Genomic DNA, 22,418 nt, shown 5'->3' with positions numbered 1-22,418 from the left:
GCTGTGGGCTTCACAACTGGTCTTATTTTTAACTTCACTCTTTAGGTGAAGCAGGAAGGTCAGAGGTGCCCGGGGTTGAGGATCTCCCTCCCCCAGGTTGGTTAGTCTTTGGTGAAATCTACATGGGTTTGACTCTGGTAAAACAGTTTCCCTTAAAGGCAGCCCGTGGTTAAGGAGAACAGGACATGTGGGCATATTTCAAAATGTCTACTTTTCCATTCCCACTGCCAGAAGCAGGAGGGGATGTTTCTTTCCTCTTTACTCTGAAAGCCTGGTAGGGCTCCTGGAGGAAAAACTCAGAGAAGCATGGGGCTCCTCTAAGGCTTGGCCTCCAGAAGTGAATCTCTCCAGCTCGTCCAAGTTCAGTCTCCAGCAAGCAGTCAATTACCCGTTAGGGGTTCCTGCCCGATGCTGGGTCCAGCTGAGCTTGCTGCTCCAGGAAAGTTGTGAGTCTCGGAATCTGTTTGTCTCTCCAGTTTGCAGGGCGGGGGTTTGCCCCATGACCTCAGTGCTCAGTGCTCTTGTCTGTATGCATTTTTTAATATACAGCATAATTTGGGGTTAGCGTGCTGTGATCTAATCTAAGGATTATCTTCTTGGCGGTTCACAGGACACCTACTAATACGTGAGACAGATTTATTCCTGGTGATACCTTCACACTTGGATTGCTTTCTGGTTTTGTTGCTTTTTATATTTTTTAATTTTTGCTTTCACTCCATGGTGTGTATTTTCTTTGCTTTGTTAAAGGTCTTATATTAACTAAGACATAAGCATATTAAAAAATGCCATCTAAAGAATGAAAAAACAAAATGTGGAGAACATTTTTACAACACAAAAGGGCTAACTACCTTAATATTTAAAGACTCTTATAAATCAATTTAAAGAGAAAATGAAAAATGAATATATGTATGTTCATGTATGACTGAAGCATTGTGCTGCACACCAGAAATTGACACAACATTGTGAACTGACTATAATTCAATAAAAATATATATAAAAAAAGACAAGCACAAATTTAAAAAAAAAGAATCTTGTAAATCAATTTTTTAAAAAGGCCAATGACAGAAAAAAAAGATGGGCAAGAGATATAAACAGATCACAGAAAATAAATATAGTCATTCTTCAGTCCCTGCGGGAGACTGGTTTCTGGACCTGCCGCAGATACCCAGCTCCACGGATGCTCCAGTCCCAGAGTCGGCCCCCACATCTGTGAGAGCTGCACCCGTGCAGTCAACCAACCACAGACCATAAACACAGTACAGGATCCGCGGTTGGCTGAATCCACGGATGTGGAACCCGGGGAAAAGGAGGGCCGACAAGATCGCCTTCCTTAGCATGAAGAGATTCTAGATTCACTCAGCAGGAGCCAGAAGAGTGAAAAACAAATCTGAGACTAACTTTCTTCTCCCGGAGTGGCAAAAATCCAAATATTAGTCATCATGCCGTGTGGGAGAGTCATTCTCGTGCTAATCTGAGGCCTCTGACAAGCAGACACCCACACGGGATGAAGCGCACGAGAATCTGTATTAGGGGAAACACCTACAAGACGATGACGGGGCCTGGGTTGAGCAGGGAGAGTTGTCAGACCATGACGGGGGGGAAGGGAAGGGGAAAGCCGGGGTGCACGTGCCCGAGGCAGTGGAGCAGGCTCGGGGCGCTCGGCAAGGCCCCTGGGCCTCCTGGAGCCCAAATTGGCCTTCAGCTGAGCCTTCAGCCCCAGGAATGGGGCTGCCTGGTGCCTCTAGGCTCTGACAAGGATTCTGTCCTTGACCAAACTCTACTCAGGCTCCCCCTGAGCTCTTTGACTTGCTCATACCTGCAGGGTCATGTGGACGTGAAGAAAGCTGAAGTTGTGTTTAAGGTCAGAGTCAGCGGCCTGACTTTTGGATTTCCGTGTTCATCTCTGCATTGTCTAGCTTTAGCAAGGATTCTGCTGAGTCAGTTTAACCAGAACCACACCCTCCCCACCTATGATATCTGATCACCCTCCATATTTAATCCATTTCCTCATCCTCCACCCATCCATCCCCTACCCATCCAGGTGGTGTCTTATCACCCTGGCCCGGCTTCACCAAGAATCCTGTCAGCCGGTTTAGCCAGAATCCCTCTTAGCCCTGATGCTTCCCCTTGGTAATCTTCCATCCACTGACCTCACCCTGCTCCTTGACTATAAATTCTTGCCCGTGATGTATCTGGAGTTGAATCCAACCTCTCTCCTCCACCTCAAGACCCCATGGCAGTGGTCCCTACACTTACTGCCACCGCCCCCCCCCACTCCTCCTTGAATCAAGTCTGTCTTACTATTTTCAGGAAGTGTCACAACTATTTTTTTCTTTAACCGTTCTCAGTCACCGGCTGGGAGCAGCCCAGGGGAAGCCAGGCCTCCAGCAAACATGGTATGGGTTTCAGATTTCAGAATACAGCAGCTGGAACTCTTGGTCAGTGAACTTCCTGCATCTAGAAACCTGACACATGCATTCTCAAGGTTACCACCCTCAAATGTTGCGGGAGGGAGAGTCATTTCATTGCAGGCAAGGACTTCAAAATTCCAAGTGGAAATTGCTAAATGATAAACCTATCCTCAGCCAAACTATCAGTTAATTGTGAGGGGAGAATGAATCAATTTTAATAAACAAGAAAAATCTTTAAACATTCTATCTCTCCCAGTATCATTTCTCAGGATGTTACTGGGAAATGTGCTCCAGCAAAACAAGGGGGGAATCTCAGAAAGCGCAAGATCCTGTATCTGGGAAACAGGGGCTCCAATTCCACAGGGGGAGACAAAAGTCATCCCAGGATGCTGTGGAGAGGGATGTGAGGTGACAGCTGCATGGTGGCTTCGGGGCAACCTGGCTGGCAGAAGATGAAGTTGGTAAACGTCTGATGGAAGAGGAGATTTATTTTAACTCAAGGAAGGTTTAGGGGTTAAGCTGATGGAAGTTCATGGGAAACCAAGCAAGCCAACAACAAACAAACAAAATGTAATTATTGTACACAACATACTTCAGTCATGAAGTACCGCGGTTCAGTCCTGTTAGGAAAAAAAACAAACTGGAGGCCACAGTTTAAATATACCCTCAGAAGAACATTCAGAGTCTCATAACCGGAACTTAAAACTGTCCCAACATTCTCAAAACGCTGACTCTGACCTTAAACACGACTTCAGCTTTCTTCGTGTCCACATGACCCTGCAGTTATGAGCACTCAGCTCATGCAGTGGAATGGCACAGAAGTTTCTAACGACAATGCGCTTACTCATCCACGCTTTATAAGCTGAGCTGTGACCACTGAGAGCCAGGCTTCCTGACCGCGTTCCCTTTGGAAGCCTCCTTGTTCACCAACAGCTGGGTTCTCACTCAGTAAAATACCCCTCTCAGGTAAAGTTGTCTGAACTGTATTTCCACAGTCATAGTCTCGTACATGCTGAATTTTGCTCAAACCACAGCGATGGTATAATAACTCAAGCAGGATGATGGTAAGGAAGGGGGACAGGAATTGTGCGACAGTGGAAGAGAGCTCACTTCCCGAGGGGCAACGCAATAGATGATGCCTAAAACGGGAAAACCAAGAGGCTGCTCAGGAAGTGAGTGAGCAGGGAGACTGCTGACAGCTGGAGGTGGCTGTCGCTGGGGCGGTGACGTCTGCAGGCACCCAGTTCGTGCTGGTTGCAGGAATGAAACCAATGGCGGAAAGCTGCTTGTCTTTCTGTGGAAGCCTGTCTGTTTTCTTTATACAACAATGCCATCTCTACAACACATACTTTCCATTCCACGAGTTGCTTACAAGGAAACACGGTGCTAAACCACAAGTGTCTCTTTCAGGCAGCTGGCCATGTTTATTCTTCTGTTCCTTTAACTTGCTTTTATCTGTGATTATCCTGTTTTATCTTGCACTGTATTCTGAAAAACATCTAGAATACTGTTTGGAGCAGGCAAACTGCCTTTGGGTACCACATGTTCACAGCACTAGTGAGATGGTAGACCAGCAGTCTAAAGGAACAGCTAAGTTGGTCTACGCAGCATACACCATGTACACCGGGGTGGAATCCCGGTTGTGCCACTAATAGCTGTGTGATGAGGGGCAAGTTAACGGAACCTCTGTGTGACTCCGCTTCCTTGTCTGCATCATGGGGATGGTAACTGTACCTACCTCAGAGGGAGTCACATGAACTTAATGTGTGAGTTAGTTTGGACCAGGTAAGTAGGATGCTTTTGTTCCCACACCATGGTTAGCAGAAGGCTGCATGCCCCATGCCGCAGTGCACGTCCCGGGCTCTGGGAGCTGAGTCTGAGCAACCCCCTTCTTTCAACGTGATTCTGGATGAGCAACCTCGTCCCACTGTCCCTTCTGCCTCCCGGATCTTCCTTCCTCTTCCCCACCATGGGATCCTGCTCAGTTTTCAAGTCCAGCCCTCACCTTGCCTCCTCTGTGCATTTCATTAACAATCCCATTCAACAGGGCATCACTTCTGAAATTCCACAGCCGCCCACGGTTCTCATAATCCATTTACTACGGACATTTGCAAAACCTGTGTTCTCTCCAACTATCCCAGTGATTCTTAATAGGCAGGGGGAGGGGAGGATTTTGCCACCCAGGGGACATGTGACAATGTCTGGAGACGCATATGGTTGTCACAGCAGGGGGGTGTTCTATGGCATATAGTGGGTGGAGGCCAGGGATGCTGCCGACCCTGCAGTGTCCAGGGCAGCCCCCACCACACAGAATCAGCAGCCCAGAGTGTTCAGTGCTGAGGTGGAGAGCCCTGAGCTGATGTCAGCCCCTCGAGGGCCAGAGCCATGGGTTCAATGCCAGGGTCCCTCCGGTGAGAGCCTCACACTCGGCAGACCATCAGCGGAGGAAGGTGTATCAGTGAGCACCCCCGAGGAGTGAAGTGGGCCTTAGATGAGTGATGGACCTGCGGACAGGAGAGGCTATTATTTCCACCCAATTTCCAGATGCTGACTGAAGGATATGTCGAGACCAGGGAAGGTGTAGGAAGCTGGTTACGACACGCTCTCTGGGTGTGCTGCTCGCTCCTTGGGAGGACAAGGTAAGTGCAGAGATGGAAGGACTGGAAGATGCAGGGAGGGAAGCGCAGAAGGCGCCAAGCGCTAAGTGCTGTGGGCAGCGACCAGCCAGCCAACAAAGGGAGCTGTGCCAGGTTTGGGGAAAAAAGGTGGGAGAGTTGGGAAGGACTTCCCACTCAGGGCCAGGAACAGCCCACACTGCCCCTCATTTGTAGGAACTAACTCAGTCGCCCAAACGTCCTTCAACTCAGTGGCACGGATTGCCCTGTGTTCCCTCAAAATTCAAATGTTGGCAGTTCTTACCCCTAGAACCTCAGAGTATGACCTTAGAAGAGATGATTTAGTTAAAATGAGGCTTTTTTAAAATGGTGACCCTAATGCAACATCACTGGTGTCCTTTTTACAGGGGGAAATTTGCTCCCAGACACACACACACAGCGGGGAGGCGAGGTAAAGAGACAGGTGGAGGACAGCGCCTAGGAGCCAAGGAGAAGGGCCCAGACCAGACTCTCCTTCGCAGCCTCAGAAAGAATGCAGGAGGCGTGCGCTGCACAGAGAGACAGCACCTGCTCTAAGCCGTGAGGGAGGAGGTCCAAACCAAGCTGGAGGGTCAGCTGTGTCTGCTGGACTTTGGTGTTTCCATGACTTTGAAGGGAGAAAGTACAAAATATATCCTGAGGTTTGTTCTAACTGCTGCCAAATGAAAGTTCCATGGGGGACACAGAACTACAGGAGATAATCTGTGTCCCCGACCCTCGCCCCTCCCAGCCCCGACAGGCAGGGTGGGCATTCTCAGGTCCCCTTGGATGCCCCCGGTCTCCGCCTGAGGTCAAGGACGTGCCTGTCTCTCCTGGGGGCAGACTCGCTGCGCGGTCGGCCTCAGAGAAGGAAGAGCAGGTGGGTGAGCTAGGCTTCCCTTCCCCGCGCTGGTACTTACATCTCATCCTCAAAGCAGATCTTGGCATACTTGTCCCTGCCACCCCCGCTGAGCAACCGGTAGGCATAGCTGTTTGCGGGGCATGGGGTCCAGTGGTCACATTTTTGCCTTTTCGGAGCTGGCGCTGTAACGAACAAGAGGACGAGAGTTAGCGTCACGCAGGATCTGTTAGATGGACCCCTTGCTTGAGCACACACGGCAGCTGTTCTGTCCCAGGACTTCACACCAGCAAGTCTCCCAGCAGCAGAGGGGAAAAAACTGGAAGACGGGAAGCTGTCTTAAAAGAGCAAACGTACAAATGGGAGGGGATGTTGACCGGGCGTCAGGATTTCACAAGAGCTGGGAATCGCTCCCTGGCTGCTCGCCATGCCGAGACCCTTGGACTGCAGTGCACAGTGGCTGCTATTCCAATTGAGAAAGATTCCCTGGGCCTAAGAGCGCTGCAGACCAAAGAGGCAGCACGTGGAGCACCTATTCGGCTCCCGCATTTACACAGCCTGAAACACACACACATGGTGACCGCCACCCTGGCCATGCCTGGTCCTCCCCTCCTCTCCCCCGAGCCTGAGGCTCTGAGCTTTTCTGCCTGGGCTGCTACGTCAGTGCTGGCAGGCCCAGGAGATGTTGCACGCGGCACCCCCATTTCACGGGGGTCAGCATCTGGGGAGGGCTGGGCACCTGGCTGAGGCGCCCGGCTGGCCCTGGGCTCCCCGACACCTCCCGCTGCTGGGTGCTGCACTGCCGTCCCCCGCTGTCTCCCCGCACCGCAGGTGTGGCTGCCCGTCGTCACCCACAGAACCCGCTGTCCCGTACTGCATTCAAACTGAAACCCTGAGTCTCCAGAAAAGAAAAAAATCAGAAAGTGAGCTCACTCTTCCAGTTGGACGGGGACGTGCTTGTTCTGTGGATCGCTGTGATTTTCTGATTAGCTAGACACACGGCCATAGAGGGGCTGGAAGGCCCAGCTGGAGGGAATCGGATGCAGACGTGCGCTGTGACGGCCAGCGAGTGCTGCAGTAAGTGGTTTGACTTTCCGGTGGTGCAAAAGGGACACGCATTCAGTAAAAATTGTCCTTCAAATTGTGAATTGTTACCCTCAGCCAAGCTGGTGACATGTATGACAGTGCGCTGGTGGCTCTGCTGCACCAGTCAGCCCCCAGATCCCAAGGGGAACCACTGACGTCACTACAGTGTTCGCTAAAGGAGACACTCAGCCCAGTTATAAAGTCGGTTTTGTGACAAAGGATTTTGCCCAACCGTAGGCTAACGTAGGTGCTCTGGCCACAGTTCAGGCGGGCAAAGCTAAGTTGTGACGTTCAGTTGGTTAGATAACTTTTCAGCTGATGATGTTTTCAACTTGAGGAGGGTTTATTGGGATGTGACCCTATTGTGAGTCGAGGAAGCTCTGCACTCAGTCTAGAGAGACCACTCTTGAAGTGGGCGCCACTCTGGTTCTCAGGCCACCTGCATTTCCCGTACCGTCGGTGACCCCTCCCCTGAGCAGGCACACAGACTCACTCACTGTCACGCGGACTGCCCTTGGAGAAGGACGTTATTTCCAGGCCCGCTGCCATCAGCACGATGCTGCAGAAGTGCCCTGGCTACGGATCCTCTCGACCCAGGTCCTCACTGAGCGCTGCAGACAGGTGTGCTGTGACCCGCAGGGGTGGCTGGTCTGATGCAGCCCCAGCCCCAGTGGAGCTCCAAGGATAAAACCGTGAGAACAGCAGGCACCTCCTGACCCCCATGGGATATGGCAGTTTGGAGACAGAATGACAGGAGATTAGCGGGGGAGGTAAGAGGGAAATCAGAAACAGTATTGTGCTTTGCTTTAAAGCCAGCTGAAAAAATAGAGGCAAACGGGGTCTGATAACGTCACGGTGCGCTGGAGAAAGGTCCCCACAGGGTGAAAGAGGCACGTGTCTTCCGAAGCCACGGCCAAGCATCACCCACGCTGCTTGTGAGCTGAACAGTTAAGAGCGACTCACAGGTGTGACTACCCTGCCTTCATCTTCCCCGCCACGAACCACGTGCTGTCTCCTGTGCCAGCGAAGCAGCCTGGTCAGTAAGTACGTGAAGCGACTCAGAAAGCTGAGAGAAGTTACACTTAGATGAGGAATTAAACTTCTGAACAACAGGGAAGGAGAGGGCAGCAGGGCAACAGAGTACCTCTTTGCAAAAATGTTGGGAAGATTTCGAAAATAATCTGTATTTTTTTGACTTAGCTGAAAGCTCTGCCTGCCAACATATCAAATAACAGTTTATATACTTAATATAATTTAAAGAACATTAAAATATATTTTATATTGTAAAAAGAGCAGTGAATGTTTCTTTTTTTAGGGAAGTGTAGCTGACTTACAATGTTGTGTTAGTTTCAGGCGTACAGCACAGTGATTCAGTCACACACATACATATGTGTGTGTGTGTGTGTGTGTGTATGTCACACATTCATTCCTTGCCCTTCTTTCTTTGGATCCGGCACCAACAGGCATTGTGAACCCTAAGCAATGATCTCCCCTCCATGATGGGTGCCCGAGACAGGGGCAGCAGACTCCAAACTGAGAACAGGTGGAAGGTAGGCAGAAGCAGGACGTTCTCTACGACCAGCTTGGCCAGAAGAGACAGGGGATGACCAGGTGGGACAGCTGGGCTGGGTTCTGACCCGAGATGTCCCATGTTCCTCCTCCTGCCAGTCAGAAGGATGAACCAGTCTTGGGGGCAGCTGGCGCCCTCTCTGCTCCTCCTGGCTGAGGCAGACCTGGGGGCCGGGGCCCAGGGACAGCAACAAGGTGGCCCGTCCCACTGGGCAAGCAAGGTCCTGAATGAGCCTCAGTCTGCCTGCCTCTCTTGCCCTCTGACCTCAGGACACTCACCTGAAGGCCTGACGCTGGAGTCTCCCTGCATGGCCATCACAGGGACCCCTCCCCTCCCCACTGCCTTCCTCCTCCCACGGGGATCTGGCTGTCCGTGTGGCAGCCAGCTCCCCTGGGTGCTGGGGTGGGGTGGAAGCAGGAGCCTGCGCCCTACTGGGAGCGAGGCTTCTGCTTGCAGAGGGCAGGCCTTCCGAACCCAGGGCCCCTGCAAAGTTCAGGTGCTGCTCACGAGGATACGTGCAGGTGGGGTTTCCAGCAGGCAGGTGACGGGTTTGCATCAGCTTCTCCAAGGAGGATGTGGCTCTAGTGGCAAGGGTGACATGGAGATGGTATTCGTGTTTTCTCACTGTCTGGGAACGGTCGAGTAACTCGTATGACATTTTTTAAAGGCTTTCTTACCTTTCCATCCATTTCCTAGAAGCACAAAATGTCATTACGTGAATGAAGAAAGATCGTATTCCTTATTCGGAGAGAGGGTGTCAGGGCAGATGTGTCTTCTGAGAAGACAGAGCTCTTTCGCACCTGCCTGCCTCTTCTCCTACTGCACTCCCTGAAGGCCACCTCCAGGCTCTCAGCACTTTTCCCGACATTCCTTCCCCAGATGAGAAGGTAACGCTCAGGTGGACAGAGGGATGCTGATGCCCCGGCCGGGGGACCGGCAGCCTCCTGCTCGGTGTCCTGCCTCCCTGTGTCCTGAAACACCTGAGCATCAGACGTCCTGACCGTCAGCATCGCCTCCGGCAGAGCGGGCCTCCTGCTGTGAACTTCTGTCTTAGAACCGACCCTCTTCCTGAGGAAGGTCAGCTTTTCTCGTACTTACATTTATCAAAACAAACACAGTGTCTTAGACGCCACCTGGACCCACAGGGTTTTTAATTTCCCGAAGCGGGGTTCAGGACTCTTTCTTTCCTAAATACTTCCTGATTTGGGAACTATCATCTCATTCACCCTTTAAATGGGCCAGATGATTCCAGAAACACCGTCTTGCCGTGTGCACCAGGTCGACAGGGATGATGACTGCATCGCAGCCATTTCAGTTCACACTTCAGTGTGAGGTTCAAGCCCAGGCCACACCCACAAAGAGTGCTCGTCCCTCTGTGGCCCAGGATCCTGTCTGGCTGGAGCCTCAGCGGTGCAGGTGGCGCAGCTCAGCGGCTCAGCAGCGCCCAGGTGGGGAAGTGCTGAATCCTCCCGCGGGCGCGGCGCTGACGGCAGACTGTGCGGCGAGGCGCTGAGCCCCTCCCGGGGCCCCTCCCCACGCCCCCGCCCCCGGGGAGAGTAGCACTGCTGCTCACATGCCTTCAGTGTGGGGCCTGGAAGCTGGCACCGTGTCACATGTTCAAGGCTGTGATCCTGGGTTCTACCAGGTGGAGTCGAAGCCCAGAGGTCACAGCATCACGATGCGGGAGTTTATTTCAGAATCGGAAAGAGCCCGTATGTAAATAGCACCCCCAACGATGGGGAACAACCCAAAGGCATCAGCGGCTAGCGAGTGGCGGGATTAGAACGAAGATGAGTGTTCCTGGCTTCCCGTCCGTGTTCCAGAAACAGCAGCGATTCCGCTGTTCTTCCATTTCATCCTGGATCAGAGTCCAGGCAGGTGACTCAACACGGCCAGTTCACTCGGTTTGATTTTGTCTCCCAAGACCTTCCGGGACAATGACGGAACGATGCGCGTCGGGAGAACGTGGAAGAACACGTGCGCGGCGCTCTCGGCCGCGCGCCCCGCCCTGTCCTTCCCTCCGCCGCCCGCGCTGTGAGCCCGGCTTCCAGTTAAACCCATTCCTTCACTCAGTCACAAGTCCTAACTACGCGAACACCTAATCCCCACGGGCCTGTGAAACAGCAGACACCGCCCGCAGCCCTGCAGGAACAGCGGTGACACGCGAGCAGGAGAGACAGGCCGTGAGAGAGTGAGGAGAAGGTCCCCGCGCCTGTGAGACGTGCCCTGTAGGAAACAGGCGAGAGCGGCTGAATGTGGTGAGAAGCGCCCCACAAGTCGACGAGAACAGAGCACAGCCTCTCAGAAAGGGCAAGTCACAGATGTGTAATTACAGGAGGGGGGGCCTGGGGGCAGAGGCCTAATGGCCTGGAGGCAGCTGCAGGCGGCCCTGGACGGCCACCCGCCCGCCCGTGGGTCCAGCAGGTTTGCACCCTGGCGCCCCGACAGCGGACTGTGCTCGGGATCAAGTCACACGGAGGCTGGAGTGAGGCCGCGCTCCCCCCCTCAGCTCTTCTGTGTTCCTCCTCCTGCTCGTCACAAAGAAGTACGGCCTGCCAGCCCTCCGCATCTTGGATTCAACCAACCAGGGATCGAAAGGATTCAAAAAGATATTCCAGAAAGGTCCGAAAGGAAACCTTGAATTTGCATCCTGCAGGCAACTGTTGACATAGCATTTACGTCGTATTAGGTATCGCAAGGAATCCAGACATGACAAGGTATGGAGAGGGCTGCTGAGAGAGTGAACTGTTGCGTTCCCATCACGAAAAATTCGTTTTTCTATTTCTTTAATTTTGTGTCTTTGTGAGATGCCAGCTGTTCACTCAACCTGTGATAATCATTTCATGATGTGTGCTTGTCACATCATGATGCTGTAAACCTTAAACATACACGGTGCTGTATGTCGATCATGTCTCAGTAAAACCGGAAGAAAAAAAGAAAAGAAAGTCTACGGGAGGATATGTGTTGGTGATGCAAATACTGTGCCGTTTTGTATAAGGGACTTGAGCACCCATGGATTTTGGTGCCCACGGGGGCCCTGGAGTCGGTTCCCCGGATATGGGCAATGACTATAGAAGTCTCAGGTCCCGCTTGCTCTTTCAAACTCATTGGAAACTTGAGAAATGCTTGTCCCAGCAGGGAGCTGCCACTTTACACAGGTCAGACTGGCGAACTCAGAAAGCTGGGACCTGCAGGTGTCGGTGAGGATGGTGGGAGAGGATGGCTGGAGACCGGAGCCCGCACACTGCCGGTGGGATGCAGACAACAGGCTGGTCTTGGAAAGGCGTCGGGTTCGACTTGGTCACCTTAAGCTGACACACACGCTGTGGCTAATAGTTCCACCCTGGATGCGCAAATCACATAGAAAACTTCCCCCAGGCCTGAGCGCATCTGTGCGGGTCCTGAGTCACGAGGGGAAAATGTGGGGCCTCGCCCCGGCAGGATGGGAGGAGAGGCACCCACAGCAAGACAGGGCCATAGGCATGGCACCGAGTGACACTGAGACACAGAACAAGGTTTACAACGGCCCGGAATGCAGGCCCGCAGAACAGAATGGTCAGGTCAGCAATTAACTATTCATCAGACAGTTCGGAGGGCTGGGGGAAAAGTCCGAGTGGGAGGCTGGATAAAAGGATAAGTAAATAAAATGAGGGAGGCCGGGGCCGGTGCGGGGATAGCTGGCCGGTCACCTCCACCACAGGCACCAGAGGTTCAGATGGGGGAGGGAGGGAGGGGGGAGGCCTCTGAGGAGGACGACGTGGGGATGCTGAGCCCTGCAGGGGGAGGGGACTGTGTTTCCATCCTTTTCCAGGGAGCACAGAACCTTCCAGGAAGTAGATGGGCTGAATGCGAGGCCTAGCCCCACCCCCACCCCCACCCCTATTAAGTATGAGGAATAGGAGACCTCAGAGAAAAGCCGGAGCAGCAGATTCCAGCAACCACCAGGGGCCCTGCTGAGGTCAGGCTGGGTCTGGAAAGCCGGCTGACTCAGCAAGTCTCTCCCATGAGCCAGGATTCAAAATCACGCGGCAATGGTGGGGAGGCAACATGTGACACAGGGACAGCGTGCATCCAAGGAGAGCTGGCCTGGCGGGCAAGTTAACCTTGGGAAATCTGAAGTCCGGACCTAAGGCCCCCACAGCTCTAGGGACTGGGCCACTTTAAGAGAATAGAGAGCACAGTGGAAAAAGCCAAACCTGGATAGAGGTGCGCCAGCCCGAGGAGGGGGCCCGGGTGGTCTTGCCCCGGAGCAGGGTGGGGGGGTGGCTGCGGGGTTCGGCGCTCCGAGCCTTGGTTTCTGAGGCTCATTTCACTCAGTGCGCAGTACACTGACCTCCCATCTCCTCCCAGCTCCTTTCTTTGCTTCTGATGCTGTCCCACCCGTTGGTCACCACCCGCAGCAGACTGGGGGACTGTGCAACTGAGAACAGCACGGCGCCGGGACAGGAGGAACTGAGCGCTTCCACAGCTCGCACTGACCTCGTTCCGAGGCGGGGAAAGCACATCCTTGCCTGCCTGTTCAGGACGCACAGGAGGAGCCCAGGAGGCAGCACCTGGACAAGGGGCACCTGTCCCTGGGAGTGTCCCCTCCAGTCACACTGCTGATGACAGCATGGCGTAGGCCTTGCGGCAAAGCCAGCCTAGCTCCGCGGACCATGCCTCCCCTTTAATCTCTTCTCCACCTGAGCACTAAACTACGAATCACTAGTCTCAACCGCAGACTCTGAGTCCACCAGACCCCCAATCAGCCCTGTGTCCCTCCAAAGTGGAGATGCCCTACAACCCAGCAGTCCCACTCCTGGGCATTTATCCAGAGGAACCTCTAATTCAAACAGACACCTGCACCCCGATGTTCACAGCAGCACTATTTACAATAGCCAAGACATGGAAGCAACCTAATTGTCCATGGACAGATGACTGGATAAAGGAGTTGTGGTGCATTTACACAATGGAATACTACTCAGCCCTAACAAAGAATATAACAATGTCATTTGCAGCAGCATGGATGGACCTAGAGATTTGCATACTGAGTGAAGTAAGCCAGAAAGAGAAAGAAAAATGCCATATAATATCACCTACATGTGGAATCTTAAAAAAAAAAAAGGTCACAAATGAACTTATTTACAAAAGAGAGGCAGACTCACAGACATAGGAAATAAACTCATTATTTACTGGAGGGGAAAGGAGGTGGGAAGGGATAAATTGGGAGTTTGGGATTAGCTTATACTACTACGTATAAAATAGACAAAAGGGTCCTACTGTATAGATTAAGGAACTATACTCAATGCACTGTAACACCCTATAATAAAAAGGAATATGAAAAGGAATATTTATATATTTTTATATATCTACATAAATGAATCACTACGCTGTACACCAGAAATTAACACAACATTGTAAATCAACTACGCTCCAATTAAAAGAAAAGTGGAGGTTCCAAGCCAGCTGGCCGGAACACAGCCGTCACGGCTGCCTCTGGCTACCACCTTTGGGTTCCAGATAACCTGATGTGCTTCAGTCACAGGGAGAGGGTGACAGCCTTCCAGGCCCATTCTGGTGGGAGTCAGAAACCACGTGAATGAGTCCTTCTAAAAAGACCAGCGACAGAGGCAGCTCCTAGAGGTAAGCCTGTATCCAGGACAGACTTCACGTTTTGTTCAAAATGGAGAAAATGAGAAAGTAGCCCTTTGAGGGCAAGTCTCATGCCCCCCACACGGGAGGTCTCCCCTGCAGCGCTGGGCCCCATGCACAGCCCTTATGCAACAATCTATCTGATTTAAGCAACTTCACTGTGAAAACCTTATTAAAACTGACACGACACACTTCAGTCACAGTCATTTCCTAGAAAGTTTTTTTTTTTCACTCATCACAGAAGGTAATTAAATCTGAAAAGGAATGGTGTTGACACATTTTTAAAATCATTATCAGGTTCTCTTTATTTGTGCAAATTAATTCTGTATAATTTATTTCTGTATTAAAAATATGCCAGCATACCTACTTACGAGACTTTGAAAAAAGGTACAGCTGACTATTTTAGGGCCCCACGCATTTTCCAATGCAATTTTTAATGGATCTTTTGTAATTTCACTTCATTCCCAGTCCCAACGCAGTTTTACTTAACGCATCCTGCACACGAAGTCTGTTTCCCTAACTCATGGTTTGCCCCGGGGTCTCCCAGGGGGACGAGGGGGTACCTAGCTTGGAATGGTGAGGGAACCACAGGAGAGGACCTTCCCTCCTCCTCGTCCTCCTCAGCCTCGTCAACACGAATGACCAGTCGGGCAGAGCAGAGGCCAGAGGCTCACCTCACCGCAGCAGCTGGGCTGAGACCTGACCGTGGTACTCACCTCTCAGGACGGGCCTCTCACCGATGCTCCGGATGCTGTAGATGGTGCTGGACAGGGGCACATCTGGAATGAGCTCTGCGAGCAGGTACCCGGAATACCAGGCGCACAGGGAGGCAAGGACGAGGAATGCTGCCTTCAGGGTGCCTGCGGACACACAAGACACGAGTGGGCTTTCCTGACCCAACCCTCCACCTTCCCGAGACAGTGCTCGGCACCAGTGTCCACAGGATGCTCTGAGGGGAAATCACCCTGGAGGCTGGCGGGCAAGGGCCCGGGGCCGCCTGATGGAGCCACGACGTCGGCTCATCGCTCCGAGGGCAGGCTTTTGAGATAAACCGGAGCAGGTAACGTGAACAGGATGTGAAGGCTCTCGAGGCCAAAGTTTCCCATTTGCCATTGTGCTGGGGCCCGGAGCTTCCTCAAATGCTCACGCCAAGGACTCATCAAGTGGCCTTGACACAGGCCTAAAAAGACAGAGGTGGCCCTTCCCTCTGCGAGGCCCAGGAAGCGCCTGGAAGCAGGTGGAAATTCTGTTTTGTCTGCTGCTGGGCGACCAGTGCTGGGGATGGTACCTGTGTCCTGGGAACACGCAACTGCCCCTGTGTCACTGGAAAAAGTTCCCCACCATCATCATCCTCAGAGACAAGCCTGCAGGGACACCAGAGGTTCCCCTGGCAGGACGTCCCTGGAGATTATCTGATTGATAGGCTTCCAGAATCTTCCTCTCAGTTCCTCAGGAAAGGCATTTACTCCTTCCTCGGTTATCGGAGGTCTAGGGGACAGTTCTGTCCCTTCATAGACAATCTGCTCCTGGATCTTTGGCATTTCACTCCCTACATAGTTCACAGATCAGGACTGTGCAGGATTCCCAACACTGCCGAGACGAAGGGATGGCCATAGGCCTGCAGGAAAGCGACCTCAAGATGTCCCCATTGGCATTTATGTGCTAACAGGTCCAGTCCTAAGAAATAAAAGGAAGGAAGGAAGGAAGGAGAACAAGGGGGAGGAGAGGGGATGGAAGGGGAGGGGAGGGTGACCCCACACCCTCTCAGGCCAAACATCTGGAAACAGTCATCCTCTAGAGTGGCCTCCAGGCTGCTCCTTCCACCCATGGCAGCTGTGCTGGGTAAGGCCTCCAAAGGCCTCCCCATTGCCTGCCCCAGGCCCCTGGATGACAGTCCCGCCCTGTCTGTGTCCTCCCCGGACGGCTCCTACGCTCCCGAGGGGCCCCCACCTCGCGGGCAGGCCCGGCCTTCCCTGCTGGCTTTCCCTGGCAGGGTGCATCCCGGACCTGTCCTCAGGATCCTAGATGAGGTCACCCAGACTGTCCTCTGGGTTCCTGACTATGACGTCCCCTTTCCAACCCCCATCAGCACCCTGGGAGGCCCCGCAGGGCCTCACATGTCACATGTCCCAGATGAGGCCCTAGATTCTCCCCGGCTCCCCAGATCTGTCCCTGCCCCGAGTCTCTCCCAGCTCAGCTGGACAGACAGGGCCAGGCACCAGAGACGAGGGCTTCGTCCTTGATCCCACACCCCACTCCTAGCCTTCAGTGGAGCCCATCAGCCAGTCTTGCTGGGGCGGCCTCCAAAATCAACCTCACCTCCACAGACTTCTCTCGGCCTCTACTGCCTCCAACTCCCCAGGCCACCACCACCCTAGCTTATCTCCTTCGCAGGTGGTGAAACCCCCACACCCAGGGGTGCTCCGTATGGAGCATTGATGTATCAAAAGGAGTATAATAAAGAGAACGTCTTGCAGGGGTAGGGTATAGCTCAGTGGGAGAGAGCATGCTTAGCATGCTCGAGGTCCAGGGTTCAATCCCCAGCACCTCCACTAAAAAAAAAGTTAAAAAAAAGAATACATGTGATCTTTATCCCACTTCCCCACGCAAAATACCTAAAACCCTGGAACTCCCTGATCAGGGGGTCTGCTGTCTTGGTTCATAAGGAGCCCCTTTCAGCCACACCAGGGTTTATGCTAACAAGGTAACTGGGTGCATCTTTGGATAGCTTCTGGGGAGGGGCTGGCCATGCTGGAAAGACCCAGTCTGTGACTGGGTCACATGGTCGGGGCTGACACATCATCCCCACCCCCGACCTCCAGGAGGGGGGAGGGAATGGAGCTGAGCTCAGTCACATGACCAGCGATGCACTAAGACCCCAGTGAAGCTCTGGAGGGCTTCCTGGTGGTGAGCACACTGATGTGGCAGGAGGTGATGTGCCCCGACACCAAGGGCGGGGCACAAACTCCCACTCCGGGACCCTCCCAGTTTCTGCCCCGTACGTCCCTTCATTTGGCTGGTCCTCCTGATTTGGATCCTTTCGAATAAAACTATAATTGTAAATATAGTAATGTCTGTAGTGTTTCTGTAAGTTGCTGGAGGAAATTATCAAACCCCCAGGAGGGGTGGGAACCCCCAGATTTGCAGCCAGCTTCTCAGAACCGTGGGCAGCTCCCGAGACCTGTGGCTGGCGTCGGAAGAGAGGGCAGCTCATGGAGGACGGGTCCCGTAACCCGTGGGCGCTGGCGCTGACTGTGTGGTCAGGTCAGAGCTGAACTGAATGGCTGGACATCCAGCTGGTGTCAGAGGCTCCGCGTCTTCCCACCCAGAGCCCTGAGCAGGCACCAGTGGGCGTTCCCTTGCTGCTTTTCTGAGTGCGCAGCCCCCCACCCTCCAGCACCCAGCCAGAGGTGCCCCCTCTCTCCGGGCAGTGATGCAACGCCAACCTGTCCGTCAGCCTGGCCGTGTTGAGCCCTGGATCTCAGCCCCCTCTTCCTTTCTAGCACCTAGAGGTTCCCCCTCACTGAACCCCCACTGGTTAAGCTTTGTCGGGTCCGTGTGTGCCGATGCACGGGCACTGGCTAGTTTGTTAGGCAATCATCCTGGTGGAATGGGATGCCTCCACCTCGCCTTGACCATTTGGTTGTTTTTCAAGTTCATGTGTCAACATCAATCATTTTTTTCTCTTTTACAAACCATGCAGTCTCTACGATTGTTAGGACATAACGCAGAGATGGCTTCCTGTTGCGAAATGCCTGAGACAATGTGGCCATTGCAGTTCCCAGGACAGAGGGACCTCTCCAAGCCAGAAGAAGCCACAGAAAAGACAGAAGCACAAAAGCAATGGATGAAGCAGGCGTGCTGTCCTGGGCTCCAGCTGTGCTGACCTGCTGCAGCTGCTGCCCTTTCCTGCTGTCTCTGTGTTTGAGTTTGTCCCTCTGCCTCTGGGGCGCCCTCGTCCACAGACCCCTGGCCATCTCTCTCTCCACTTCCAAGGACCCCAGCAGCTCTGGGGCCCCTCCTTGGTGCAGCCCATACAGGGACGCAGCATACCAGCCCCTCTTCTCGAGGTCTGCATCCACACTCCTAAGCCGGTGTGAGGGTCCAGTGATGTTCCAGGACACACTGTTGGACGCACGCTGACTGCGGGAAACAGGGATTCAGCATCCACAGAGTCTCAGGTCCCAAAGCAACAGCGCACTGTGCCCCGTGCCTCTGAGCACAGCCAAACTACTTTATCCAAGCGTCATATTTGAATAAGAAAATTCGCAAAGCAGAAATTATTCAGAAGACTTTCTAGACCCCATGTCACACGTGAGATCTTTAAGCAAAGAGCTGCTGTTTCAATGGGAAAAGACTGAAAGGGAGCATGGTGCCACCTCTCAGATGCCTTCCATTCCGCACGGAAGGGAGGCCCGCCTTCATCCCCAGGTGAACAAGGACAAGCAGGTAGAAGTGACAGAGAAGAAAATGAAGAGTGAATCAAAGCCACGCCTCCTGACAAGGACAGCCCTGGGCATTTTCTGGCTCCAAGAAAGGCTATGAAGTGTCCGTGCTCCAGGCGCAGGCGTCCGGAGGAAGGGAGCCTTGGAGCCAGAAGCACCTCAGGGTGGGGTGGGGGCAGACCCAGCAGCCCGCACGGGACCAGTTCATCCTGAGAAGGCAGGGTGCAGGCTGGCGGCGGACCCCGCACCCGGTGGGGGCGCAGGGGAGGATTCGTCTTGGGAAAGGTGGGAGCGCAGGGACTCGGCTAAGACAGCCCCGGGTGGGCCAGCCCTGGCAGGAGGGGCCCAGCAGCTTCCGACGTGGGGGAGGAGGGAGAGGAAGGACAGAGTCCAGGAACCATGCGGGATTATGTAACCAGGACCCGGCCTACTCTCGGAGAGTAATCAAGTCGCCATCAGCCCACAGACACCCCCTCCCAAGTGCTTCCACCCCGCGGGCACAGGTGAGAGAGCAAAGGCCAATTCTGAGCCCCGCAGGAGGTCGGGGACTTCCTCCTCGGAGGCCCTCCCGGAGGGCGCGCGTGTGTTCCCGCGGCCCGTGCGGACCTGTGTGCGCGTGCACATGTGTGTCCTACACTTACCCCGCCCTCAGAGCCTTGGGGGTCTGGGGATGGCCCGGACACTTCACTTCCACTGGAGTCCAAAGCAGTCTGAAAACCAGTAACACCAAGCCAGGCTGCATGTAAGTGGGGGATGGGCCCCTGAGTGCCCGCCCCTCCGCCCGGCAGCCCTGCAGAGGGCCGTCCTGGGCCCGTAAGAACACACACGGGGGGGGGGGGGATTTCCTTCAAGTAGCATGTAGGATGAGGAAGCTATTCGTCACTGGCACCCTCCCCCTGGGAGCCCAAATCTCGTCACCCTGGAGACAGCCACTCCTGCATCCCTCGTTCTTAAGAGGCTGGGGATGCTGAGGGGTGGCTGAGCCAGACTTGAGATGCAGCTGCTTTGTGGCTTCAGCTCTGCTGGCCTTAGTGTCCCCTGTCCTCACTGTCCAGGTGACGAAGTCTTTCTGGTAGTAAGCTGGGAAGTGCCACACCTGGACACAACACGTGATTTGCAAGGTAACCCACCTTTCAAAGTACACATGACAACACCCTCATTGTGAGGAATGGGGATGACAGCTGCCAGGAAGCTGCTCCCAGATGAAGGGCGGTGGCGGCTTAACAACTCCAGCCCTTCAGTCTGCTTGTCCCTCCTGTGAGCTGTGTCCCTACCTGGGGCAGATCCGGTGCAGGGGAATGCTGTTTCCACAAATGTCACCAAATCTTTAGCTCACAAAATCAAAAGGGACATGGCCCTGAGCTTCTGCGGGGCGGGGGGGGGGGGGGTTGTCACAATCAGACACACCTGGAGCAGTGCAAACCTGGTGTTACCTCAGAGCTTCGTGTGAAAGGGCTACATAGCTCACAAGTGAGTCACGAGGGCTGTGTGTGAAAAAGCTGCGGGAGGGGCGAAACGACCTGATAACTTTCAGCATCTTCCCACCGAGGAACCAGCAAAACCGTATCACAAGCATATAATGTAGGAATAACAAAAAAATTCTTCTAAAGTCATGGTAATGGAAGCCAGTGCCCCTGGGAGATGTCTTCTCCCAAGAAGAGATGTGTGTCCCCTACAACCCACACAGGGCGCCCCAAACAGTGCTGGTCACCCATAAATGGTTCTGTAGCAAACACCAGTATTTTACACAACAAAACAAAAATCTTCAACTTTGGGTCTCCTACACTTTGGGGACGAGCAGAAAAGACAGTGCTTAGAACGTTCTGCAGCGCGACCACACAGCCAGAAGGCCAGCCAGGAAGGATGAAGGTCACTAAGGCTAACAAACACCTCGCAGCAACGACCTGCCGCCACACAGAGGAAGTGACCTTGAAAGATGCCAAGAGAGCTTTCCATTTTGGAATTAAAAGTGTTTGCACAGTCTGCTGCCTTGCTCCAGGAGGAAGCCAGATTATAATCCGTCAGATTATACAAAGAAACAGACAAACCGTTCAAAAGGCAGTGTGTGCCTGTGGCGGGAGGTTCACCTGGACCCCACTGACAGCAGTGGAGGCGGGCAGGGAAGACAAGCCACCATCAGGAAGACAGGTACCGAGGGACGAAACGACTCTTGAAATAGTTGGGGATTTTCTCTCCACTTTCCTATTTGCCCCAAGAATCCAGAGACTCAAGTAGTTTGATAAAACGGAAGGAAAAAAAAAGCCTTATAAAAAGATGCTACCGGAACTGTTATAACAAGGGACAATGGGGCATTCCATGTCAAATAGTCCCCACATCTCACCCACCCACAGGCCAGTGACTTAAAAAGGTCTGTCTCACTGTCCCACACTTTTCACAATTTCCTGGGTTGGTCAGGTACCTGAGGCTAATGATCTCTGCCTCCAACTGGAGAAGCCACAGGTGGAGGCCACAGGTGCCTCTAACCAGCGCCTGGCAGCCCCCGTCCCTTCTCCACCCCCCATCCCCCCCTCCCCCCCCCCCCCCGCTGGCACCTGCACCTGGAGGAAGGCGCCCTCTCCCCTTGGGGCTCACCGGGTTCTGTTCCACCTGCGCTCACCCAACACCTACTTTCCAGGCCAAACGTCCCTCTCACTGACACCACCACCCCCAACCGCCACGCACGCAGCTAGGGCGGTGGGGACCGGTAGGAGGGCGGAGGAAAAACTTCCGCCAACTTGCCTGCCGCGTTCGCTTCCCGCATTCCTGATCACTGATCCAGGAGAAAACCCTGTCCGGGGGCGCCCCTACCTCTGGCTCAGTGTGGCGGGTCCCAGGAAGGGCGAGGGAGCCACTCTCCCCTGCCCAGGGGTCCCTTCCCTCCTCCCGCGGTGGAGTTCGCACTCACCGGCAGTCCCGGGGCGCATCTTCCAGGCGCGGCTGCGGGCCCTCCAGGCCCTTGGCCGCAGCTCCTGGCGGACCGGAGGGCGCCTCGCAAGGTCTGGGCGGAGGCCTGGGCGACACGCCCTCCAGGCTGGGCCGCAGCAGGGAGGGCTGGCGCGGGTAGGGCAGGTGCGTAGGTGCGGGCGGGGCGGGACAGGTGCGGGAGGGGCAGGGAGCTCAGGGTCTGCGGGATGCGCTCCCCAGTCTCCAGAGAGAAGGGGCGGGGTTTGCTTTGACGGGGAGGACACTGCCCCTTAATGTTTAGTGGCCCCAGGCCCCAATTTAATGTCTCACAAGGGAATTGCCTAAGATACGCGTATATCTCGAGCCTTTTAGACGTCAAAGCCGAGGCCCAGGGGAATGGAATCCAGGTTTCAAGTCCAGGTCCAGGGGCCACGGTTATAAGCCGCTTGGCTTCCTCCAGAACTCCCTGCCCACTGCAGTTTGCACAGCCCAGCAGGCGCTCTGCGTCTCACATCCTCCTTTACTCTGGGAATTGATTAGGGAAAATAGGACAGAAACCATGTCCTGGGCCCCAAAGTCAGGGTCACAGGCCTGCAGGTCCTTGGGTTTATAGGAGGCCAGGCTTGCCAGGGTTAGAGTCAAGCAGGTTTCTGAAGAAAGCTTCCGGGATGTCCCACCTGGGAAGAGGAACGGCTGCCCTCCTCCCGGCAGGGAGGCCTGCCTTCCCGGCATCCGTCTGGTTTTACAGCGCGTTGAACCTACTGCCGTCAAAGTGGCCCCAGGCTCCCAAGAGCAAGTTAAGGCTCCACGGGCAGTTGGTCACTTTTGTGGAGAAAGAGTTCCAGGGAGGCAGCGTCTGCAAAAGACAGTCCCCACCTC

The 22,418-nt window shown here is 54.0% G+C and overlaps 1 protein-coding gene across 3 annotated transcripts in view; it reads right to left on the bottom strand.

Annotated features, from left to right (window-relative positions):
* Positions 1–21,635, bottom strand: part of FAM3B (FAM3 metabolism regulating signaling molecule B) — a 33,971-nt gene extending 12,336 nt beyond the window's left edge. The window contains exons 1-3 of one of the 3 annotated variants that reach the window (XM_072938006.1): positions 21,541–21,635; positions 14,907–15,050; positions 5,965–6,088 (exon numbers count right to left, since the gene is read on the bottom strand). In XM_072938006.1, the coding sequence (XP_072794107.1) occupies positions 5,965–6,088; positions 14,907–15,050; positions 21,541–21,559 (287 nt within the window). In that variant the 5' untranslated portion in view covers positions 21,560–21,635. Of the gene's footprint in view, positions 1–5,964; positions 6,089–6,836; positions 6,994–7,482; positions 7,655–9,066; positions 9,141–9,236; positions 9,333–14,906; positions 15,051–21,540 lie in introns of those variants that run through there. The other 2 variants (XM_072938068.1, XM_072938122.1) reach the window with 2 other exon arrangements.
* Between the last annotated feature and the right edge of the window lie 783 nt (positions 21,636–22,418).

The sequence above is a fragment of the Vicugna pacos genome, chromosome 1 (genome assembly GCF_048564905.1).
Source record: "Vicugna pacos chromosome 1, VicPac4, whole genome shotgun sequence".
Lineage (NCBI taxonomy): Eukaryota > Metazoa > Chordata > Mammalia > Artiodactyla > Camelidae > Vicugna > Vicugna pacos.
This window is presented reverse-complemented; position numbering and strand designations above follow the sequence as displayed.